We start from the raw sequence: 21,608 nt of genomic DNA on the forward strand, positions 1-21,608 counted from the left end.
TTTGGGATTATTTTCCTTCTGTAGGCCCTTTTCTGGTAAAACAGAGGCAGCAGCCCAGCTTCATTCCCATTTCCCGGTCAGTTCCAAACATTCTGTGTCCCATCTTTCGGGGCAGGCTCTCTGTGAGCAGGACCAGGCTCAGCTGGTGCATTGGGCACCTTCCCACCCACCCTGGGGGCTGAGGAACCCGCAGTGGTGTCTGGCCTGGAATCTGAACTTGGAATCTGAACCAACGCCCTCACCTCAGAAGGGACAGTGACCCATCCACAAGCAACAAAAAACTGAATTTGCAGCCCCTTTGAGCCCTGGGATGTTGGTCTGAGCCCCTCAGGATCAGGCTCAGCCCAAGGGTTGATGGTTCATTGTCCTGTCATGGAGCAAACCCCAGCATTTCTGGTGTGGTGCCACATTTGGCTGCGCCTCCTGTTCCCCCCAGTGTGGGGAAAGGGGAACCTCACAGGCTGCAAGCCACAGACAGGAGGTGTTCCCTGCCAGCCTGGGCTCCCCAGTGCCACAGGGACACTCAGAGTGGGACTGGGGAGAAACTGATGGTGTTTGGGGCTGGGTTCTGCACAGGAACCTCAGCAGGGCTTTGGTGCTGCTGCACTGAGCCCTCACAGGACCTGAAGATCCTGGAATGGTTTGGGTTGGGAGGAGCCTTAAGGATCATCTCTTCCCACCCCTGCCATGGCAGGGACACCTCCCACTGTCCCCAGTGTCCAGCCTGGCCTTGGGCACTGCCAGGGATGCAGGGGCAGCCCCAGCTGCTCTGGGCACCCTGTGCCAGGGCCTGCCCACCCTGCCAGGGAACAATTCCTCATTGCCAAGATCCCACCCAGCCCTGCCCTCTGGCACTGGCAGCCATTCCCTGGCTGCTGTCCCTGCAGGCCTTGTCCCCAGTCCCTCTGCAGCTCTCCTGGAGCCCATTCAGGCCCTGCCAGGGGCTCTGAGCTCTCCCTGCAGCTTCTCCTCTCCAGGTGAGCCCCCCAGCTCTCCCAGCCTGGCTCCAGGTGCTCCTGCTGTTGATGTCCCTGGAGGCTCTGCAGCTGCAGCTCTGCTGATTTGGGGACAGAACTTTCTGTAATTTAATCTTTCCCTGCTTCTCCTGTGCCCTGGGCTGGTTCCACAGCAGAGCCTCAGATTGTTCCTGTGCAGCTGTTTCTAGGACACCTCCAGGGACGGGGACCCCACCAGCTCCCTGGGCAGTGGGACCTAAAGTTTAATCACACATTTCACGCCTGGGCCTTGATTTAGGATAATTAAAATCATCATAATTACTGTGTTGGCGTTTCAGTTCGAGGTGTTTTGTCCCTCGGCGGGCTCTGTCTTTGGCGCCCTCAGCCCCGTCCTGTCCCTCCGGCTCCTCCCCGGCTGGGAAGGGGGGGCGAGCGCTGGCGCCGCCATCTTTGAAGCTGGCAGGATTCGCGTTGTTCCCCGGCGCGGCGGCGGTTCCCGGGGGGAAAGCGGGGACAATATCGGGATGAGGGCCGGGATCGGTGTCCGCCCGCGGCCGCGGGCAGCGCCGGGAGCCGGGCGGTACGGGAAGGGGCCAGGCAGGGAGCCGTGCCCGCAGGCAAGATGGCGGCGGCCGCCTCAGCGGGGCGGGGCGCGCGCGGCGGGCGCGGGAAGCGGCGGGCGCGGAGGCTCCGAGAGCGGCTGAGGGGATCATCGAGAGGGACTGAGGGGAACCCGCCGCCACCATGCACGTCGTGAAGCGGGGTGAGCGCTCCCCCCGCCCCGGGGATGCCGGCAGGCCGGGAAGGGGGAGCCCCGCTGCCCTGGGGGTACCGAGTGTCGGGGATGGGGGGCTCTGTCCTGCCATGGGCACCCAAGGGGTGGGCACGGAACCCCTCGGCTTTAGGGGTCCCTCGGGGCACCTGAAGGGGAATCCCTGCCCCATTCTGGGGCTCCCTCTGTTTTGGGGGGCCCTTGCGTGGCACCCGAGGTAAGCCGATGGGAATCCGCCCATTTTGGAAGGGTCCTTCATGGCACGTGAGGGATGGATCCCTCTCAGCTTTGGGGGTACCCTGTGGCACGCGGTGTGAGGGGGTGGTGTGACCCCCTTGGCTTTGGGGTCCCCCTGATGGAACTCAGAGAACAGAGAGGGTGCCCCCCTCTCCTCCATGGGAGGATGGATCCGCTCAGCTCGGATGGCCCCCGGTGGGAGGAGATGGGCTCCCCTCAGCTTTGGGGGAGCCCAGAGTGAGGGAGCTCCCCCCGGACACCCAGAGTGAGGGCTGAGACCTCTCCTTTGGTTTGGGTCCCATGGCAGGAGCTTTGGGTTGGTCCCCACCGCTTTGGTCCCAGGGGTCCCCAGGCTGAGGTGGGGGGTGACCCTCAGCCGGGTTGGTGGGAATTGGGACCCAGGGAATTGGGTTGGTGCAGTTTTAGGTGGGGATTCTTGGGGTGGAGGGGGAGCCTCCCGTTTCCTTGTACCCACCCAAGCAGCCCACCCCACTCCCTGGTGATTCCCACACCGAATTCCCCCACGGGAAGGGCTGGGCAGGGGCTCTTTTGTGCTGAACTGGTTCTTACTGGGGCTGCACTGGGGTGCTCTGTGCTGAACTGGTTCTTACTGGGGCTGCACTGGTGAGTCTGGGCGGGGGCTGTTCTGTGCTGAACTGCCTCTCACTGGGCTGCCCCGTGTGTGTGTGTGTGTGTGTGTGTGTGTGTGTGTGTGTGTGTCGCAGACGGGCGCCAGGAGCGGGTCATGTTTGACAAGATCACCTCGCGCATCCAGAAGCTCTGCTACGGCCTCAACGCCGACTTCGTGGATCCCGTGAGTGCCATCCCCTGCCTGATCCCTCCTCTCCTGGCAGCGGCGGGGTGGGAACAGGGCAGCAGTTCCTGGTGTGTCCTGGGTTAGGGGTTTCTGGGGGTCCCCTCCTGCTCAGGATGTTCTGTGATTCCCTGAACTCTTGGCAGACACACCCAGAACGGGTTTGTTGCAGTTGTTTGTGCTCTGAGGGGTTTTGCTTCCCAGGTGCAGAGACTGTGGAGGGGGAAATCCCTTTCCTGCTTTCTCCTCAAGCCTTGGGGAAGCCATTGAGCCCCTGGTAGTTCAAAAAACGAGTTGTGTTGCTCCAGATCCCATATTTTGGGTTTGGTAGGCTGCTGCCAGTGTCAGTCTGCAAAGCTGGAGCAATGCCACATGGAAGTAGCTCTGGATCCTCTCCTGGTTAAACATCAGGATAGAATTCCCTGCCATTGCCACATCCCTGCTTGGTTTTCTGAGCTGATTTGGGGTGGGCATTGATCTCATCATGGAGGCTTCTCCTTCCAACGCCTGTGTCCAGATGACTCCTCCCCATTGGATCCACTGGTGTCTCTGAGATTTTTATGCAGGTTCCAGACCCAATCTGGCCATTTGGAGTCACCAGTTAAGGCTCTTCCCATCTCCCAGCTTCTCATGATTCATTCTCCTGTCTGAAATTCCAGTTGCCATTGGTCCTGTACCCAAAAGTCTTTGGGATGGATGGCAGGAGGAGGACACTGGTGACTTGGTGACCACAGCATGAAGTGCCCTGGCTTACCCCCAGTGACTGGGAGTTGATGCTGAGGAGAGAAGTGGAATTCCAAGTCCTCCTGCCTCCTTGTGCCCCTGAATTCTTATTTATTCTGCAGTCATGTGTGACCTCTTTCCCTGAAGCTCAGTTTCTCCTTTGGGACTCAGATCTGCTTGTGCCAGAAGCTTCCCAGGCCAGCAGTCCCCTCCCAAACGCTGTGCTAATGCTCCCTGCAAGGCTGTAAATCCCACCAGTTGTGCAAAAGTAGCAGCAGTTCACAGAGGTTCAGTAGAGACCAGTCAATCCTATTGCCTGGAAACCATCCTTACACAGAGTCCCAGCAGGGTTTGGGTTGGAATGAGCTTTTATAGCCACCAGGGCCACCCCTGCCATGGCAGGGACACCTCCCACTGTCCCCAGTGTCCAGCCTGGCCTTGGGCACTGCCAGGGATCCAGGGGCAGCCCCAGCTGCTCTGGGCACCCTGTGCCAGGGCCTGCCCACCCTGCCAGGGAACAATTCCTCATTGCCAAGATCCCATCCAGCCCTGCCCTCTGGCACTGGCAGCCATTCCCTGTGTTCTGTCCCCCCAGTCCGTGTCCAGGAGCATTCCCAGTCTCTGTCCCAGTTTGCTCCATTCCCAGTCTCTGTCCCAGTTTGCTCCATTCCCAGTCTCTGTCCCAGTTTGCTCCATTCCCAGTCTCTGTCCCAGTTTGCTCCATTCCCAGTCTCTGTCCCAGTTTGCTCCGTTCCCAGTCTCTGTCCACGTTTGCTCCGTTCCCAGTCTCTGTCCCAGTTTGCTCCATTCCCAGTCTCTGTCCCAGTTTGCTCCATTCCCAGTCTCTGTCCCAGTTTGCTCCGTTCCCAGTCTCTGTCCCAGTTTGCTGTCCCCTGCCCAGCTCGCGGTGCTGGATCCCTGTGATCCAGGGCACTGGGGCTCCCTGAGCTCGGGCCTTTCCCTCCTGCAGGCACAGATCACCATGAAGGTGATCCAGGGGCTCTACAGCGGGGTCACCACGGTGGAGCTGGACACTCTGGCCGCAGAGACCGCGGCCACGCTGACCACCAAGCACCCCGACTACGCCATCCTGGCCGCCCGCATCGCCGTCTCCAACCTGCACAAGGAGACCAAGAAAGTCTTCAGTGGTGGGTGACGCCTCCAGCTGCTGGGGGGAGACACACAGCGACAGGTGTGGAGCACAGAAACAGGGAAATCTCTCAAGTGGGAGCTCCTGAGGGCCCAGGCTGGCTGAAAACGCTGTGGAGATGGAACCCACGAGTTTCCCCAGGCAAATGGAATTGCCTGGTTTGTGAAAAGCAGTTGTAGAAGTGGCGTGGTGAAAAATGTGATGGATTGAGATCGGGTTGTAGCCACCTTCCTCCCCATTTGCTACTTTTTACAGTGGGGTTCTGACACAATTTGATGAAGGGGATTGTTCAGGTTGGCAGTGCTGGGCAGCAGAAGAGCAGCTGTGTGTTTGAGGGGTTGGAGGGGTTATTTCCAAGGGCTTTCCTGCCTTGCCCATCCCTGAATCCCAGTGCCACGTGCTGCAGGGACAGGCCTGGACATGTCCTGCTCACATCCCTTTCCCTGCAGATGTGATGGAGGATCTCTACACCTACATCAACCCTCACAATGGGAAGCACTCCCCAATGATCTCCAAAGAGACTCTGGACATAGTTCTGGCCAACAAAGATGTAAGTACTGGGGTTCTTTTCACTTCTGAACCATTGCACTGGATTTTGAAAACTTAAATAATTGCTTTTCTTATTTTTTAAGCAAGCCATGTTTGTTTTAGGGTAAAAAGCTAACACTGAAACCAGGAGAGTGTAAGAGGGGATATAGGAGTTTTCTTCCTCTATGGATGTTTTGGTAGTAAAATTTGTTTTCTTGGATGTTCCCACTGCCATGATCAGCACAAGTAATTAATTTGAGAAGAAGCACCTTGTGCTGGAGCAAAGTGAGGCAGCACAGGAGGGAGAGAAGAGATTTGGGTTCAGTTTCCAGGTCATTCCAAGTCTGTGTTCTGACCAGGAAGTTCCTTTTTCCTTAGGTTCTGTGTTTTGTTTCTTGTTGTCCAATTAGATTTCAGTAAATTCAGCCAAAAACTGAGTGAAAAAAGGTTGTTGAAGGTGTGCTTTTGTTGTTTTGGGGGAAGTGCTGTTCCTGCTTCATTCCTGTGCTCTGGTGCCCCTCACACACCAGAGCTTTGGGGCCAGGGATGCCAACAGGTATAAATAACATTGTTACACCTTGTAAAAATCAATTTTTTTATTTCCTGCCAGCGCCTGAATTCTGCCATCATCTACGACAGAGACTTCTCCTACAACTACTTTGGCTTTAAGGTAAAGAGCACATTGCTCCTGGCTCTGCTGGGAAGGATGGAATCATTGTGGAATCATCTGGGGGCACAGGAGGGGGTGGGACATCAGTGGGGCTGTGAAGATGAAGGGGGCCTGCACTAAGCAGCTGCCCAGTGGGATGAGTCATGGAGTTTTCTTGCTCTGGAATATTTTAACTGTTGGGCTGGTTTTCACAGCAGATCCCACTGAGTGTTGTTGGATGCCATTCCTAAAGGAACTACTCTAATCCTCAATTAGCCAGAGAAGGGATTTTTGCTTTTCCCATTGTTCAGTGGAGCAGTTCTCTCAGGGTCTCATCCCACACATTTATCCTTCCTGTGCTGCTGGAACATCTCCCCACAGCCCCCCAGGGGCTGCTCTGCTGCCCCACAGCCAGCTCAGCTGTGCTGCTGTGGTTTGGGTCTGCCTCAGGTTTAGGGCTCTGGGCAGGGAGCTCCTGTGGGTCCAGGACAGTGTGGAACCTCCTGCTGTGCTCCACACTCTGTAATCCAAAGCAGTGTTGGAATCTTCCCATGGAATTGTGTATTTTCAGTCATTAATCACCTAATTAAGCTAATAAAGAGAGGAGCAGCAGAGTGCAGGGCTGGTGAAGCCTGGGATGAGGGGTGTGGAGATGGTTGAGTTTTGGAGTTGACAGGGTTTTTAAAAAAATTAAAATCTGCCTGTCTGCTAAAATCCATCCTTTCTTTTAAAGACTCTGGAACGCTCCTACTTGCTGAAAATCAACTCCAAAGGTAAGGGCTGTTCCTAGTGCTGAGCACTTCTTAAAAAATCTGAGTTAATTTAAATTAAATTAAAGCTAAATTTAGGTACTGTGCTGCCAGTGATGCAGGCCCTTGGCTTGGATATCCTGGGACACCAGAAGGGTCAGAGATGAATTATAATATCATAAAGCTGAAACATAGTTGGGTTCTGGACTGCATATTTGATTGAATTTAACTGTCCATACAGGTGAGGGGTTTTCCCTCCTCCATGAGAGCAGCTGAGCATTGGAGCAGATTGTTCCTTGAGTTTTTCAAAGCCTGATGGGATGCAGTCCTGAATAAACAGGCCTGGTGCTCTCTGAGTAGGAGTTGGGCTGGAGAACTCAAGTTCCTTCCAACCCTGATCACTCTGTGATTCCATAAAACTCTGGCTCCCAGGTGTCCCACTGCAGCGTTTGGAGCTTGCTGCTGTGACCCTGTGACTGTCACATGGAGTCTTCTTCCTCCCTGGCCTTCTGGGTTTGCTTGGTGCCTGAGGGGCTGGGCATGCCCCAGCCACGTGCCTTGGCATCCCAAAATCCCTGTGCCCTGGGCACATTCCAGTGTGGGCAGCAGGAAAAGGGGGACTGTGCCCTCACAGTGATTTCCCAGCTGCAGAGCTGCCCCAGCCCTGGGCCCAGCCCAGGGAGGAGCTGGAGCTGCTGCAGAGAGCCCAGAGGAGGCTCCAGGATGAGCAGAGGGCTGGAGCAGCTCTGCTGGCAGGAAAGGCTGGCACAGCTGGCATTGTTCACCTGCACAGGAGAAGCTTTGGCCTGAGCTCAGGGTGGCCTTGCAGGGCCTGCAGGAGCCCCAGGAAAGCTGGAGAGAGACAATTTCCAGGCGATGCAGGGACAGCACCCAGGGAATGGCTGCCAGTGCCAGAGGGCAGGGCTGGGTGGGATCTTGGCAATGAGGAATTGTTCCCTGGCAGGGTGGGCAGGGGCTGGGATGGAATTCCCAGAGCAGCTGGGGCTGCCCCTGGATCCCTGGCAGTGCCCAAGGCCAGGTTGGAGCAGCCTGGCACAGTGGGAGGTGTCCCTGCCATGGCAGGGGTGGCGCTGGGTGGGCTGTGAGGCCCCTCCCAAGGCAACCCTGGCATTGCTGGCTCTGTCCCTGCAGTTGCTGAACGTCCCCAGCACATGCTGATGAGGGTGGCCGTGGGCATCCACAAGGGCGTACATCGAGGCCGCCATCGAGACCTACAACCTGCTCTCGGAGCGCTGGTTCACCCACGCCTCGCCCACGCTCTTCAACGCCGGCACCAACCGCCCCCAGCTCTCCAGGTGCTCTGCCTCTGCCTCCCCCCTGGCCACAGGGAATGCCTTGGGGATCACATCTGCTCAAGCGTGATGCTAGCACAGCCTCTGAAATGAGCAGCTGCGTTCCTGCATGTGTTTTGTGATGTTTTGAGCAGCTGCTGTCAAGTTTTAGTCCTTGGGGAAAAATGCCCGGGTTTCTGTCAGCTCCAGAGATATTGGAAACCTTTGCATGGCTGTGTTGTATTGGAAAGTTCCTGATGTGCATAGTCTGCTGCAGGTTACCAAATGAATCCTGGTAATTTTCTAAAAATTAGTTTCTAAAAATTTAGTTTCCTAAAAGCAGCAAGCATAACTCATAGGTTTTTGATATCATATTAATCAGGAAAATGATTATATTTTTATAAAGGTTTGTATCAATGTATTGGAAAAGGTTCTTCCCCAGAGAGTGCTGGGCACTGTCCAGGCTCCCCAGGGAATGGGCACAGCCCCGAGGCTGCCGGGGATGCCCAGAGTGGGATTGTGCAGGGCCAGAAGTTGGACTCTGATCCTTGTGTGTCCCTTCCAGCTCAGGGTATTCCACGATTCCATGATTAAAAATGTTTGGTAGCAGAGGTATCAGCAGTACAAGCACTGCTCACGATGTTTTCTGTTTTGTCCTTTATTCCACCTGTGGGATTGCTTTGTGGAGCATGCTAAAGGCCCCATGTTTGCCCTGGTTTTTGCAGCCTGATGAAACACTTCTGACTTTTTCTTTCCATCTTTGTGTGCTGAAACCATTTGTCTCCTTCAGCTGCTTCCTGCTGTGCATGAAAGATGACAGCATTGAAGGCATCTACGACACCCTGAAGCAGTGTGCCCTCATCTCCAAGTCTGCTGGGGGCATTGGCCTCGCTGTGAGCTGCATCCGTGCCACGGGCAGCTACATCGCTGGGGTGAGTGCCTGTCCTGCTCTGAGTCACCCCAGCACAGGGACAGCACAGGGACACTGCTGCTGCTCCCAGGGGATGCCACACCAGTGCTGCCTCTCTCTCACTTCACACAGCACTGGGCCTCCCTCAGTTGTCCCTTGCCCTAAGGCAGGAAGGTCAGTTTTCCTCGGTGTTTTGGCTTCCTTATAGAAGCCCTTCCAGAAAGGATCTTCTTCCAGTGTTTGGTCAGACAATGCCCATGTTTGTCTGTTAGCAGCCTAGGAATATGCCCAGACACTTGTGCACTAGCCCTTTGCCTTTCTGTGTCTATAACTGCCCCAGACTTTCCATGGATGTATGTTTGGGGTTTCTTGTCACAGTGTGGGTAAACCCTGCAAGCCTTTAGGTGACATAATGTAGGGCAAAGAAGTTAGGAGGGACGTTTTATTAACTCTGGGACACGTGGCTGATATATACATTTTAGTTACAAAAAGTGTGGGGAAGGGACTAGAAATAATTGGTGGTGATCAGTGTAAGAGCTCTGCAGCCTGAGGAAAGACCCACAGGAGGTGCAGGCCAGCCTCTGCAGGGAGTTTTGCTGATGGTTTTCCTGTGCCTCTGCAGACAAACGGGAATTCCAACGGGCTCGTTCCCATGCTGAGGGTGTACAACAACACCGCCCGCTACGTGGATCAAGGTGGAAACAAGGTACCTTAAATGAGATCCAGAAGGGAGCCTGGGGTAATGGGAGAGCTTCCACGGTGCAGGGGCTGTCCCATGAACGTCAGGGAGCTGATGGAGTGGCTGTGGGTGACACATAATCACAAAAGGGCATTTTTCCCCTTGTGCTGGTATCTGGTGCTGCCCCCCAGTTCCCAGCTGGTTTGGGGTGTTGTGGGCACTCAGGAGCAGGGCAGGAGGTTTCTTTCCAAGGACACTTTGTTCTGATCCAGACTGTGTTCCGTGTCCCAGAGACCTGGGGCTTTTGCCATCTACCTGGAGCCGTGGCACTTGGACATCTTTGAGTTCCTGGACTTGAAGAAGAACACAGGGAAAGAAGAGCAGCGAGCCAGGGACCTGTTCTTTGCCCTCTGGATCCCTGATCTCTTCATGAAGCGAGTGGAAACCAACCAGGTGAGAACTTGGCTGGCACAGAAAAGGTCTGGTAGTGTAGGAGCAGGTGAGCAGCCCTGCAGGAGCTCAGCGAGGGCTGCAGAGCTGCTTTGCTCCTTGTTCCTTCCAGGACCTTCCTGGGAGAGCTGCTGCACCTTGTCTGAGAGCTTGGCTGTGCAGGTGGAGAATGGAGCTGGGCAGCTGCAACTCAGTGTTTTGCTTCAGGCCTGAATCTCACAGCCCATGATTTGTTCTTGGATTTTTGGGCTGTTTTGACTCTGAGGTTTCCTCGAGGCATCAACATTTTATGTTCTTATGCCTGCTTGTATTTCAGAGAATCCCAGACTGATTTGGCTTGGGAGGGACCTTAAAACTCATCCAGTACCACCGTCTGCTATGGGCAGGGACATCTTCCACTGTCCCAGATTGCTCCAAACCCCATCCAGCCTGGCCTTGGACACTTCCAGGGGTGGGGTAGCCACAGCTTTAATTAACAGAGTGCCTAAAGATTTCCTCTGATTATTTTTGCCCTGTACAGGACTGGTCCTTAATGTGCCCAAATGAGTGTCCTGGCCTGGATGATGTCTGGGGAGAGGAATTTGAGAAGCTCTATGAGAGGTAAGAGGAGGGAGCAGACATGTAAGCGGTGCCATCCTCTCCCAGAGCTGCCTGTGTCCTGTGGGATGTGGGGCCATGGCACAGGTTTGTGGGGAGGGCTCAGAGGTGCCCACTGAACTCATTGTCAGATTGATAAAAGTGTGAGGATGGGGCTGTGTCCTTCACACCGTGATGTGTCAGGGTGGAGCTGTGTGTGAATGACCATTTCAGCCTTTTGGGGGGACAGTGTCCCTGTTAGAGGGACATCCTGGAGCGATCGCCACTCGGGGCACTCCATGGCTTTGTGTGGCTGCTGTGGTGAAAGATTGGCTCCCCTTAAGCAAGGGTGTGCTGCTGCCCTGCTCAGAGGCCTCTCCCTGGTGTTTGGGGCTGGGGGCTGACAGGGCTCCCTGTGTGCTGCAGCTATGAGCGGCAGGGCCGCGTGCGCAGGGTGGTGAAGGCCCAGCAGCTCTGGTACGCCATCATCGAGTCCCAGACCGAGACTGGCACCCCCTACATGCTCTACAAGGACTCCTGCAACAGGAAGAGCAACCAGCAGAACCTGGGCACCATCAAATGCAGCAACCTGTGCACCGAGATTGTGGAGTACACCAGCAAGGATGAGGTGGGTGCAGAGCGGGAGCTCGGAGTGCTGGGCAGGCTGGGAGTGCTCCTGTGGAGCTCCCTGCCTGCCTGGGAGTGCTCCTGGGGCATCTCCCTGCCTGGGAGTGTGTGAGTGCCTGCCTGGGATGCTCGGGCAGCTCCCCGCCTGCCTGGAGTGCTCCTGGGGCAGCTCCCTGCCTGCCTGGGAGTGCTCCTGGGGCAGCCGCCTGCCTGGGTGCTCCTGGGCTCTGCCTGGCAGTGTCCTGGGTCCTGCCTCGCCGCCGCCTGAGTGTCTTGAGTGCTCCTGTGGCAGCTCCCTGCCTGCCTGGGAGTGCTCCTGTGGAGCTCCCTACCTGGCAGTGCTCCTGGGGCAGCTCTCTGGGATATGTCTGATGTTGCTTGGGAAGGGAGCAGGCAGCTGAGAAACTCCTGACCTCAGTACTCACAGCCCTTCCACTGACTGTGGGTTCCCTTCCCACTCCTGTGGAGGATTTGGGATGACACAAGACACCCTTCAAAGGGGAAGTGACAAGGAACAAATCAGGCTTAAAAATTCCTTCCAACCCAGATCCCTCTGAGATTCTGTGTGAGGATGGTTTCCAGGCAGTAGGACTGACCAGGGCAGGATTTTTCTGGTCATACCGATTTCTACTGAACTTTCCTGAGTTTTTGTTACCTTTTGCACAAGTTCTGACGTGCCAGGGGACCAAGGGGTGCACTTCCCCAGGCTGGCAGGTTCCCTGGCGGGTGGTTCCCATGGGTTTGGGGCAGGGCTGTGTGTCCTGGTCTGTTCCCAATGATCCCCTGTCTCTGCCCACAGGTGGCCGTGTGTAACCTGGCCTCCATCGCCCTGAACATGTACGTGACCCCCGAGCACACCTACGACTTCAAGAAGCTGGCTGAGGTCACCAAGGTCATCGTCAGAAACCTCAACAAAATCATTGATATCAACTACTACCCTGTGCCAGAGGTGAGTAGGGCTGAATCCTGCCCAGAGCAATCCCAGAGCAGTCTGGGACACAAGGAATCACAGAGGAGCTCCATAGACCTGTTGGGAGCTCTGTGAACCACCTGTTCCCAGGTGGGATCTGTCAGTGCCTGCCTGAGCTTCAGCCCAGAGCAGCTCTGTGGTGAAGCAGTTGTAGAAAGCTTCCCACTCTGCTTCTGCCATTGGAATTTTTCACGTGTGAGGATTTCCATGAAGCACAGACCAGCACTAGGAACAGGGAGGGAAGTGGAACAGAGAGAAGGATCCTGGAAAGATCCTGAGAAAGTGTAACTCATTTTGGTTGGTTTTAAAGCTCCCTGACAGGAGGGGGCAGCCAGGTTGGGGGTCAGGCTCTGCTTGCAAGAAAACAAGGAAAAGGACACAAGGAAATGGCCTTGACCTGTGCCAGGGGAGTTAGGAAAAATGTCTTAATGGAAAGGGCTGTCCAGCCCTGGCACAGAATGCCCAGGGCAGTGGTGAAGTCCTCATCCCTGAAGGGGATTTAATATCCATGTGGATGTGGCACTTGGGGACATGGTCAGTGGTGGCCTTGGCTCTGCTGGGGAACAGTGGGACTTGGTAGGCTCCGAGGGATTTTCCAATCTCAGTGATTCTGTGATTCTGCCCTATTAAATGTCTTCATTTATCAGAAAGTGCTGAGTGTTCTCTTCTAAATCCTGGCTCCCCTTGCTGGGTTAAGCAATCTCAGTCTGTGCTAAGGTCTGACAAACTCAATCTGGCCTCAGCAAGCAGAGGCAGGATGGAAGGAGTGCTCATGCAGAGCTCATGGCACGCTGCAGCAGGAGGCTTTGCTCCCTGGGGCCCTTCCCAGCTCTGCTGGAGGTGGTGTGTCCTTGCTGCGAGGTGGTGTGTCCGTGCTGGAGGTGGTGTGTCCATGCTGGAGGTGGTGTGTCCCTGCTGGAGGTGGTGTGTCCTGTGCTGGAGGTGGTGTGTCCTGTGCTGGAGGTGGTGTGTCCCTGCTGGAGGTGGTGTGTCCGTGCTGGAGGTGGTGTGTCCGTGCTGGAGGTGACATGTGTCTGTCCTGGAGGTGGTGTGTCCATGCTGGAGGTGACATGTGTCCGTGCTGGAGGTGACATGTGTCCGTGCTGGAGGTGGTGTGTCCGTGCTGGAGGTGACATGTGTCTGTGCTGGAGGTGGTGTGTGGCGGAGGTGGTGTGTCCCTGTGGAGGTGGTGTGTCCTGTGCTGGAGGTGGTGTGTCCTTGCTGGAGGTGGTGTGTCCGTGCTGGAGGTGGTGTGTCCGTGCTGGAGGTGACATCTGTCTGTCCTGGAGGTGGTGTGTCCTGTGCTGGAGGTGGTGTGTCCTGTGCTGGAGGTGGTGTGTCCCTGCTGGAGGTGGTGTGTCCTGTGCTGGAGGTGGTGTGTCCATGCTGGAGGTGGTGTGTCCGTGCTGGAGGTGGTGTGTCCTGTGCTGGAGGTGGTGTGTCCGTGCTGGAGGTGGTGTGTCTGTGCTGGAAGGTGACGTGTGTCCGTGCTGGAGGTGGCGTGTGTGTGCTGGAGGTGCTGTGTCTGTCCTGGAGGTGACGTGTCCATGCTGTGACATGTCTGTGCTGTGATGTGTCCATGCTGGAGGTGACGTGTGTCTGTCCTGGAGGTGACGTGTCCGTGCTGTCCCGCAGGCCGAGCGCTCCAACCGGCGGCACCGGCCCATCGGCATTGGCGTGCAGGGCCTGGCTGACGCCTTCATCCTGATGAGGTTCCCCTTCGAGAGCCCCCAGGCTCAGCTCCTCAACCAGCACATCTTTGAGACCATCTACTATGGGGCCCTGGAGGCCAGCTGTGAGCTGGCCAGGGAGCAGGGCCCCTACGACACCTACCAGGGCTCGCCGGTCAGCAAGGGGGTGAGTGCCAGGGACGGGACAGGGGAGAGCTCTGGGGAGCTGATCCTGTGCCTGGGCTGCTGCAGAGACCTGCAGGGACCTGGTTCCTGGGCAGCAGGATCTGAGTCAGCAGTGCCCTACAGCCAGGAGGGACATCCCTGTCCTGGAGACACCATCACTGCCCAGAGGGAAGGGATTGTCCCACTCTGCTCTGGGCTGGGGCAGCCTCACCTCCAGTGCTGGGACAGTTCTGGGTGTGTCAATGAAAGACCAGAAGCTGTTGGAAAGGGTCCAGAGGAGGGACACGGGGCTGGGGAAGGGTCAGGAGGGGCCCCCCGAGGTGCCTTGGGCAGCCCAGCCTGGAGCAGCCTGAGCTCAGAGCTCCCCGGGGCTGCAGCTCCTCCCGAGGGGCAGCGCAGGGACAGCTCCGAGCTCTGCTCTGGGACAGGGACAGCACCAGGGAGCGCCTGGGGCTGGGCCAGGCCAGCTCAGGCTGCACAGCAGGGCAAGGTTCTTGCCCAGAGGGTGCTGGCACTGCCCAGGCTGCCCAGGGAATGGGCACGGCCCCGAGGCTGCCACAGCTCCAGGAGCCTTTGGCCAGCGCTGCCAGGGATGCCCAGGCTGGGCTTGGTGGGCTCTGAGCAGGGCAGGGCTGGCACTGGGGATCCCTGGGGGTCCCTTCAGATCAGGATATTCTGGGATTCTCTGATTGAAAAGACAATCAGACTCAGCCTGTGCTGGCTGTGCACTGGAGCAGTCACAAGATGGAGTGTTTGTTAGGTCATGCCAGAGCTTCACTGAGATCTAATGGGAGAGAAGAATTAAGAGGAATGACAGGTCCATTTCCAATGGGGTTTATAAAAATGGAGAAAAGAGTGCCCTCTCTAATTTGGACCAAACCGTGTTCCTCAGATCCTTCAGTATGACATGTGGAATGTCACCCCCTCTGACCTTTGGGACTGGAAGGCTTTGAAGGAGAAGATTGCCAAGTGAGTAACCTTGCATGGTTTCTAGCAGATGTCACATAAAACCCAGGCTGGGATGGATGGGAGGGACCTCAAAGCCCACCCAGTGCCACCCCTCCCATGGCAGGGACGCCTTCCACTGAGCCAGGCTGCTCCCAGCTCCATCAGCCTGGCTTTGGATATGGATTTGGTATGTTCTGTCTACTGAGAACTAAAGGCAGGATCCAAGTGTGAAAACAGCCCCATGTGTTCCCCTCTACCCAGCAGATCTTCCCTCTGAGCTGTTTTTTGGGTGGCTTTCTTTCCTTTTTGTCCTTCCAAAGCTGGGGAGCCCACCCTCACTGCTCTGCTTTAGCTGAGCTCTAATTCCATTTTGGATGCGTCCAGCAGGAGGATTTGTGTTCCCATTGAACAAACATAGTGAGGAGTGAGCCATGAGCTGGCCCTGGGGCTCTTCCCTGCTGCCAGGGAAAAGCTGAGCCTTGAACATCCTGAGGACAGGAATCACTGAAGTGTGAAGTGCCTGTCATGGACTGATTCTGTCTGTTTGGCTCTGATTTTTAAATGTGGTAAATCTGTCCCCTGTCCTGTGTCTGGAGAGATTGCAGCCTCTTCATGTGCTGCTGGTTCAGCTCTGCCTCAGGGCTGTGGATGGTGCAGTGCCTGGCAGATTGTCTTCCCTGCACCCCACCCCTGAGTGAATCATTTGGGAAAGCCTCTGGTGAGGGATGAGAACAGCAAAGCCCCTAATTCCACTTGACTTGACCCCAGTGCCAGTTCAGTGGTGCTTCCCTTTTCCCTGTGGGCAATGTGAGGCTTTGCAGGTTATCCCACATTTATTTCCCTGCTGTCCCTGGCTCTTTCCTGTGCTGTGTCCCTTGGCTGCAGCTCCCTGACCTTGCCTGTTGTCCCCAGGTACGGTGTCAGGAACAGCCTCCTCATTTCCCCCATGCCCACGGCCTCCACTGCCCAGATCCTGGGCAACAACGAGTCCATCGAGCCCTACACCAGCAACATCTACACACGCAGGGTCCTCTCGGGGGAGTTCCAGGTGAGCTCTGGGCACCACCTTTGCCCTTGCCTGAGGTTTTATGGCTAAGGAAGACAAGGGGAGGCCTCACACCTGGGGCTCAGTTCAGCCTGATGTTTGTGTCCAAGCATCAAAGGGACCTGGAGCGCTGGGTGCTGCAGGAGTCCAGCTCGGTGTGTTCCACAGTCAGCAGGGAATAGGTGAAAGGATAAACAAGTGCTGCTTTTGTCTGGGAAAAGCCTTTGTGGGGCCTCAGGGTGGGCTGCAGGAATAACTGCTGAGGAAGGGGTGGTGATGTCATGGGAGGGACATGGGAAGAGTAACTGAGACCACGGTCCTGAGAACGAGCTGTGAAGCACTCGAGGGTCTGAAGGGGGCATGGAAGAGCTCCACAGGCTCAGAGGGGTCTGTCAGTCAGGAGAGGGAGTGAAACAGGTTGGGTTCTGGAGGCTGGAGTTAGCAAAGCCCCCTGTGGAGACAAGGGGAGGCTGTCCCTGTTTGGGAGGTGCGAGGTCCATCCCCTCGGGTGTCTCAGTGCTCTCCATTCCTCCTGGCTGCAGGAGCACCCCAGACAGGAGTGGGGAGGTGGAACCAGGAGGATCATTGCCCTGCCTCCCTGTGTGGGGCTGGGGGAGGGACAGGGACACCAGTCCCAGCAGGAAAAGGGGGTTGTGTTTTCTTCCCAATACTCAGCCTGTCCCTGTTCTGTTCTTTCCCCTCCTGATATCAGTCTTAATTGTTCACATCCTTCTTTAGGATCTCAGGTTGTGGCCAGTGGCTCTGTAACAGCAAGATCTCTCCTTTTCCCATCTTTTGGAGTTCCTCATGCAGGGCAGCTCCATGCAGCCCCTTCTAATTTGCCATGTCCAGCAGAATCCCAGAATGGTTTGGAGGGACCTTAGAGATCACATAGTTCCAGCCCTGCCATGGCAGGGACACATTCCACCACCCCAGGCTGCTCCCAGCCTGTCCAGCCTGGCCTGGAACACTCCAGGGGTGAGGGTCTGTCAGGAATGTGCAGGATCTTGTTCAGCCACTTAAAAACCTTTGGCCTTTGCCCCTCCCAGGTTGTGAATCCCCACCTGCTGAAGGATCTCACGGAGAGGGGCCTGTGGAACGAGGAGATGAAGAACCAGATCATCGCCCACAACGGCTCCATCCAGGTACAGGGGCAGCAGGGCAGCCATTGCTGCCAGGCACCTCCTGCTCCTTCTGGATTCCCCCTTAGCAGGAAGAGATAAAGGGCTGGTTTCATAGCAGGGAGTATCATGGGATGTCCTGAGCTGGGAGGGAACCCCCAGTGCCAGCCCTGCCCTGCCCAGAGCCCCCAAACTCCAGCCTGGGCATCCCTGGCAGTGCTGGCCAAAGGCTCCTGGAGCTGTGGCAGCCTCGGGGCCGTGCCCATTCCCTGGGCAGCCTGGGCAGTGCCAGCACCCTCTGGGCAAGAACCTTTCCCTGATCTCCAGCCTGTCCACATGTAACTGCTGAGGGTGTTTGCAGGTGTGCTTGGTGCTTGCAGACACAGGATGTCCAGAGGAGCCACCAAGTTATCAGAGGGATGGAGCACCTCTCCTGCAAGGAAAGGCTGAGGGAATTGGGATTGTTCAGCCTGGGGAAGGCTCCAGGGTGACCTAATTGTGGCCTTCCAGGGCCTAAAGGAGCCAATAGGAAACATGGAGGGAGATAGTTTACAAGGGATGGAGGGACAGGACCCAGGGAATGGCTGCCACTGCCAGAGGGCAGGGCTGGATGGGATTTTGGCAATGAGGAATTGTTCCCTGGCAGGGTGGGCAGGCCCTGGCACAGGGTGCCCAGAGCAGCTGGGGCTGCCCCTGGATCCCTGGCAGTGCCCAAGGCCAGGGAGGTGTCCCTGCCATGGCAGGGGTGGGATGAGGTGAACTTTAAGGTCCCTCCAGACCCAAACCAGTCTGGGGTTCTGTGTTTGGACTCAGGGATAGAGCTCAGCTGTACAGGCCTCAGTTTGTAGGATTGCTGGAGCCCCAGCAGTCACTGAAGAATTCCATGTTATAAATGGGGATATCTGGGCAGTCAGGGCTTTCCACCCTGCCAAACTCCTGCTGTTCTTCCAGAACATCCCTGAGATTCCTGATGACCTGAAGCAGCTCTACAAGACCGTGTGGGAGATCTCCCAAAAAACCATCCTGAAGATGGCTGCAGACAGAGGGGCCTTCATTGACCAGAGCCAGTCCCTGAACATCCACATTGCTGAGCCCAACTACGGGAAGCTCACCAGCATGCACTTCTACGGCTGGAAACAGGTACAGCTGGGCTCCTTCCCCACAACAGGGGTTCTTGGGGCTCCTTCCCCAGAACGGGGTGTCAGCTGGGGTAACTGGGGCTCCTTCCCCACAAACAGGGATTCTTGGGGCTCCTTCCCCAAAAAGGAGCATCAGCTGGGATTATTTGGGCTCCTTCCCTAAAATGGGGCATCAGCTGGCATTATTGGGGCGCCTTCCCCACAAAGGGGGAATCAGCTGGGATTCTTGGGGCTCCTTTCCCACAAACAGAGCATCAGTTGGGGCAGGAGCTCCTTCCCCACAAACATCAACTGGAGCTGGGGGCTTGTTCCCAAAACCAGGGGCATTACCTGGGATTTAGGGCTTGTTCCCAAAACCAGGGGCATTACCTGGGATTTAGGGCTTGTTCCCAACAAATAGGGGCAGTGCTTGGGACTGGGGGGCTTGTTCCCAAAAAATGGGCCTGGTGAGTTTGGCACACAGGGACTGGTAAGTTCTGGCACAGCAAGTTGGTCTCACCAATTCTTGGAAGGTTGTTTCCCTTTGAGAATCCTGTTTTCCCCTGGAGTGTCCCCAGAGCTGGGGGTGCTGCCCTGGAGTGTCCCCAGAGCTGGGGGTGCCGCTCTGGAGTGTCCCCAGAGCTGGGGGTGCCGCTCTGGAGTGTCCCCAGAGCTGGGGGTGCTGCTCTGGAGTGTCCCCAGAGCTGGGGGTGCCTCTCTGGAGTGTCCCCAGAGCTGGGGGTGCTGCTCTGGAGTGTCCCCAGAGCTGGGGGTGCTGCCTCTGGAGTGTCCCCAGAGCTGGGGGTGCTGCTCTGGAGTGTCCCCAGAGCTGGGGGTGCTGCTCTGGAGTGTCCCCAGAGCTGGGGGTGCTGCCCTGGAGTGTCCCCAGAGCTGGGGGTGCTGCTCTGGAGTGTCCCCAGAGCTGGGGGTGCCTCTGGAGTGTCCCCAGAGCTGGGGGTGCCTCTCTGGAGTGTCCCCAGAGCTGGGGTGCTGCCCTGGAGTGTCCCCAGAGCTGGGGGTGCTGCTCTGGAGTGTCCCCAGAGCTGGGGGTGCCTCTGGAGTGTCCCCAGAGCTGGGGGTGCCTCTCTGGAGTGTCCCCAGAGCTGGGGTGCTGCCCTGGAGTGTCCCCAGAGCTGGGGGTGCTGCCCTGGAGTGTCCCCAGAGCTGGGGGTGCTGCTCTGGAGTGTCCCCAGAGCTGGGGGTGCTGCTCTGGAGTGTCCCCAGAGCTGGGGTGCTGCCCCCAGCCCTGAGCTCCCCTGTCCCCAGGGCCTGAAGACTGGCATGTACTACCTGAGGACAAAGCCAGCTGCCAACCCCATCCAGTTCACCCTGAACAAGGAGAAGCTGCGGGAGCGGGAGAAGGCGTCCAGGGAGGAGGAGGAGAAGGAGAGGAACAAGGCAGCCATGGTGTGCTCCCTGGAGAACAGGGAGGAGTGCCTGATGTGTGGCTCCTAAGGGATCACCCCGGGATCCAGCACAGCCACTGCCCCTGGCTGGAGCTGCTGGGACAGGAGCATCTGGAAGAACGTGAGGATGCTGGGGCTGGGGGGGGGTGGTGTGGCTTCCCCGTCCACAGGGATGGGGTGAGCATAGCTTTAGTAGCTGGGCTTCCCAGGGATTTCAGTGCTCTGTGTGGCCTTCCATGGAACCCTGCAGGTGGGACTGGGGACAGGGAGGTGCTGGTGCCACTCACGGGTCTGTCCTGGGCACTCCAGACTGTGCCTTGCAGTCACCAAAGACTGCTCCTCGTGTGCCAGAGGGAGCAGCACACCTGGCTGGTCCCTTTTCCTTGGCTGGGAGCCCCCCAGGGTAGGTGTGTTCAGTGTCTGCCAGGGCACAGGGACAGCTGTGTGCTGCTGGCACACCTGCAGTGTCCCCACCCTGCCAGAGCCTCCTCGTCCCTCTCCTTGTCCCTCCTCTGGCCTTTCCAGAACGCCTTTGGAAGGAGCAGATGGGTGGAAGGGGTGGTGCTTCCTGGGCTCTTCTCCCTCAGCTGGCCAGGACAGCCTGGTGTCCTCCAGTGGGGCCAGGAAAGGCAGAGCTGCTGCCCTGCATTTTATTCTGCATTAAATTCACTAATTTGATCGAATTGCTCAGGCAGTTTCCTGGCAGGGGGGCCAGTGCTGTCCTTGGCCGCTGGTCAGGTGTCATTTTGTGAGGGCCACATGCCATTGCTGAAGGTCACCTGCCATCTCTTTTCAGGGAGCTCTGTCCTCCACCCCAGGTAGTTCTTAGATTTTTTAAACCTCTTATCAATTTACTGCTCCTGTACTCCCTCCCTGCTCGAACTCCGTGGGGCTTCAGGCAGTTCTGCAGTATTTATTGAACTCATGGACCTCGCCCCACCCCGAGTCCCAGCTCAATAAAACACGGAATGTCCAAGGAATGGCTGGTGCTGTTGGGAACGCTCCTGGTGGTGATGGACACCGAGCATCTGTGCTGTGCTCACAGGTTCCTGCTGCTGCTCCTGGGCTGCTTTCCACGGGCACACACAGACTCTGTCCCTCTGTCCCTCTGCACAGCTCCCGGCAGGAGGGGACAGCTGGGAGCTGGGCTCTGCTCCCAGGGAATGGGACAGGAGCAGAGGGAGCAGCCCTGGGCTGGGCCTGCTTCTGTCCTGAGCTCACAAACCCCGGTGCTGGTTCTGTCCCGAGCTCACAAACCCGGGTGCTGGTTCTGTCCGGAGCTCACAAACCCCAGTCCCGGTTCTGTTCCAGCACTCGAGCCCCGGTGCTGGTCCCAATTCTGTTCCCAGCACTCGAGCGCCGGTCCCGGTTCTGTTCCCAGCACTCAAACCCTGGTCCCGGTCCCGGTTCTGTTCCCAGCACTTGAGCCCCGGTCCCGGTTCTGTTCCCAGCACTCGAGCCCCGGTCCCGGTTCTGTTCCCCAGTGCGGTTCCTGGTTCTGTTCCCGGTCCCGGTTCTGTTCCCCTGTCCCGGTTCTGTTGCCCGGTCCTGGTTCTGTTCCCCGGTCCCGGTTCTGTTCCCCAGTGCGGTTCCCGGTTCTGTTCCCGGTCCCGGTTCTGTTCCCCGGTCCCGGTTCTGTTCCCCAGTGCGGTTCCCGGTTCTGTTCCCGGTCCCGGTTCTGTTCCCGGTCCCGGTGGTTCCGCGGCTCCTGCAGTTCCGCGCGGCGCCGCCGGGGGGCGCTGGTGGCGCGGCCGCCGCGGGGCCGTTGGGAGCGCGCCCCGCCCCCCCCCCGGGTGTCCCAGTCCCGAACGTCCCCAAATGTCCCCAAAACCTCCCCAAACCTTCCCTGACGTCCCCGAACCTCCCCGAACCTGACCCAGCCCGTCCCGAGCAGGGCTCGCCGTGGCTCAGTCCCGGGTTCCTCTGAGGGGCTCTGCAGTTGGGATCCCCATGTCCTGCCCCAGAGCTCCCGCTGCTTCCCGGGGAGCCCCGGCAGCGCTGCCCTCCTCCAGCCCGGCTTCCCCGGCCGGGC

The 21,608-nt window shown here is 57.4% G+C and overlaps 1 protein-coding gene across 1 annotated transcript; it reads left to right on the plus strand.

Moving 5' to 3' along the window:
- Positions 1-1,586: 1,586 nt before the first annotated feature.
- Positions 1,587-20,556, plus strand: RRM1 (ribonucleotide reductase catalytic subunit M1). The gene is given in 20 exon segments (XM_030961602.1): positions 1,587-1,719; positions 2,691-2,779; positions 4,473-4,650; positions 5,102-5,202; positions 5,791-5,850; positions 6,563-6,602; positions 7,731-7,783; positions 7,785-7,894; positions 8,661-8,802; positions 9,403-9,486; positions 9,751-9,912; positions 10,430-10,509; positions 10,912-11,113; positions 11,912-12,061; positions 13,718-13,939; positions 14,831-14,907; positions 15,799-15,934; positions 16,981-17,076; positions 18,004-18,192; positions 19,437-20,556. Coding segments are annotated over 20 exon segments (2,379 nt in total). The 5' UTR covers positions 1,587-1,700; the 3' UTR covers positions 19,626-20,556.
- Positions 20,557-21,608: the final 1,052 nt, after the last annotated feature.

Source organism: Camarhynchus parvulus, chromosome 1 (genome assembly GCF_901933205.1).
Source record: "Camarhynchus parvulus chromosome 1, STF_HiC, whole genome shotgun sequence".
In the NCBI taxonomy this organism is placed as follows: Eukaryota; Metazoa; Chordata; class Aves; order Passeriformes; family Thraupidae; genus Camarhynchus; species Camarhynchus parvulus.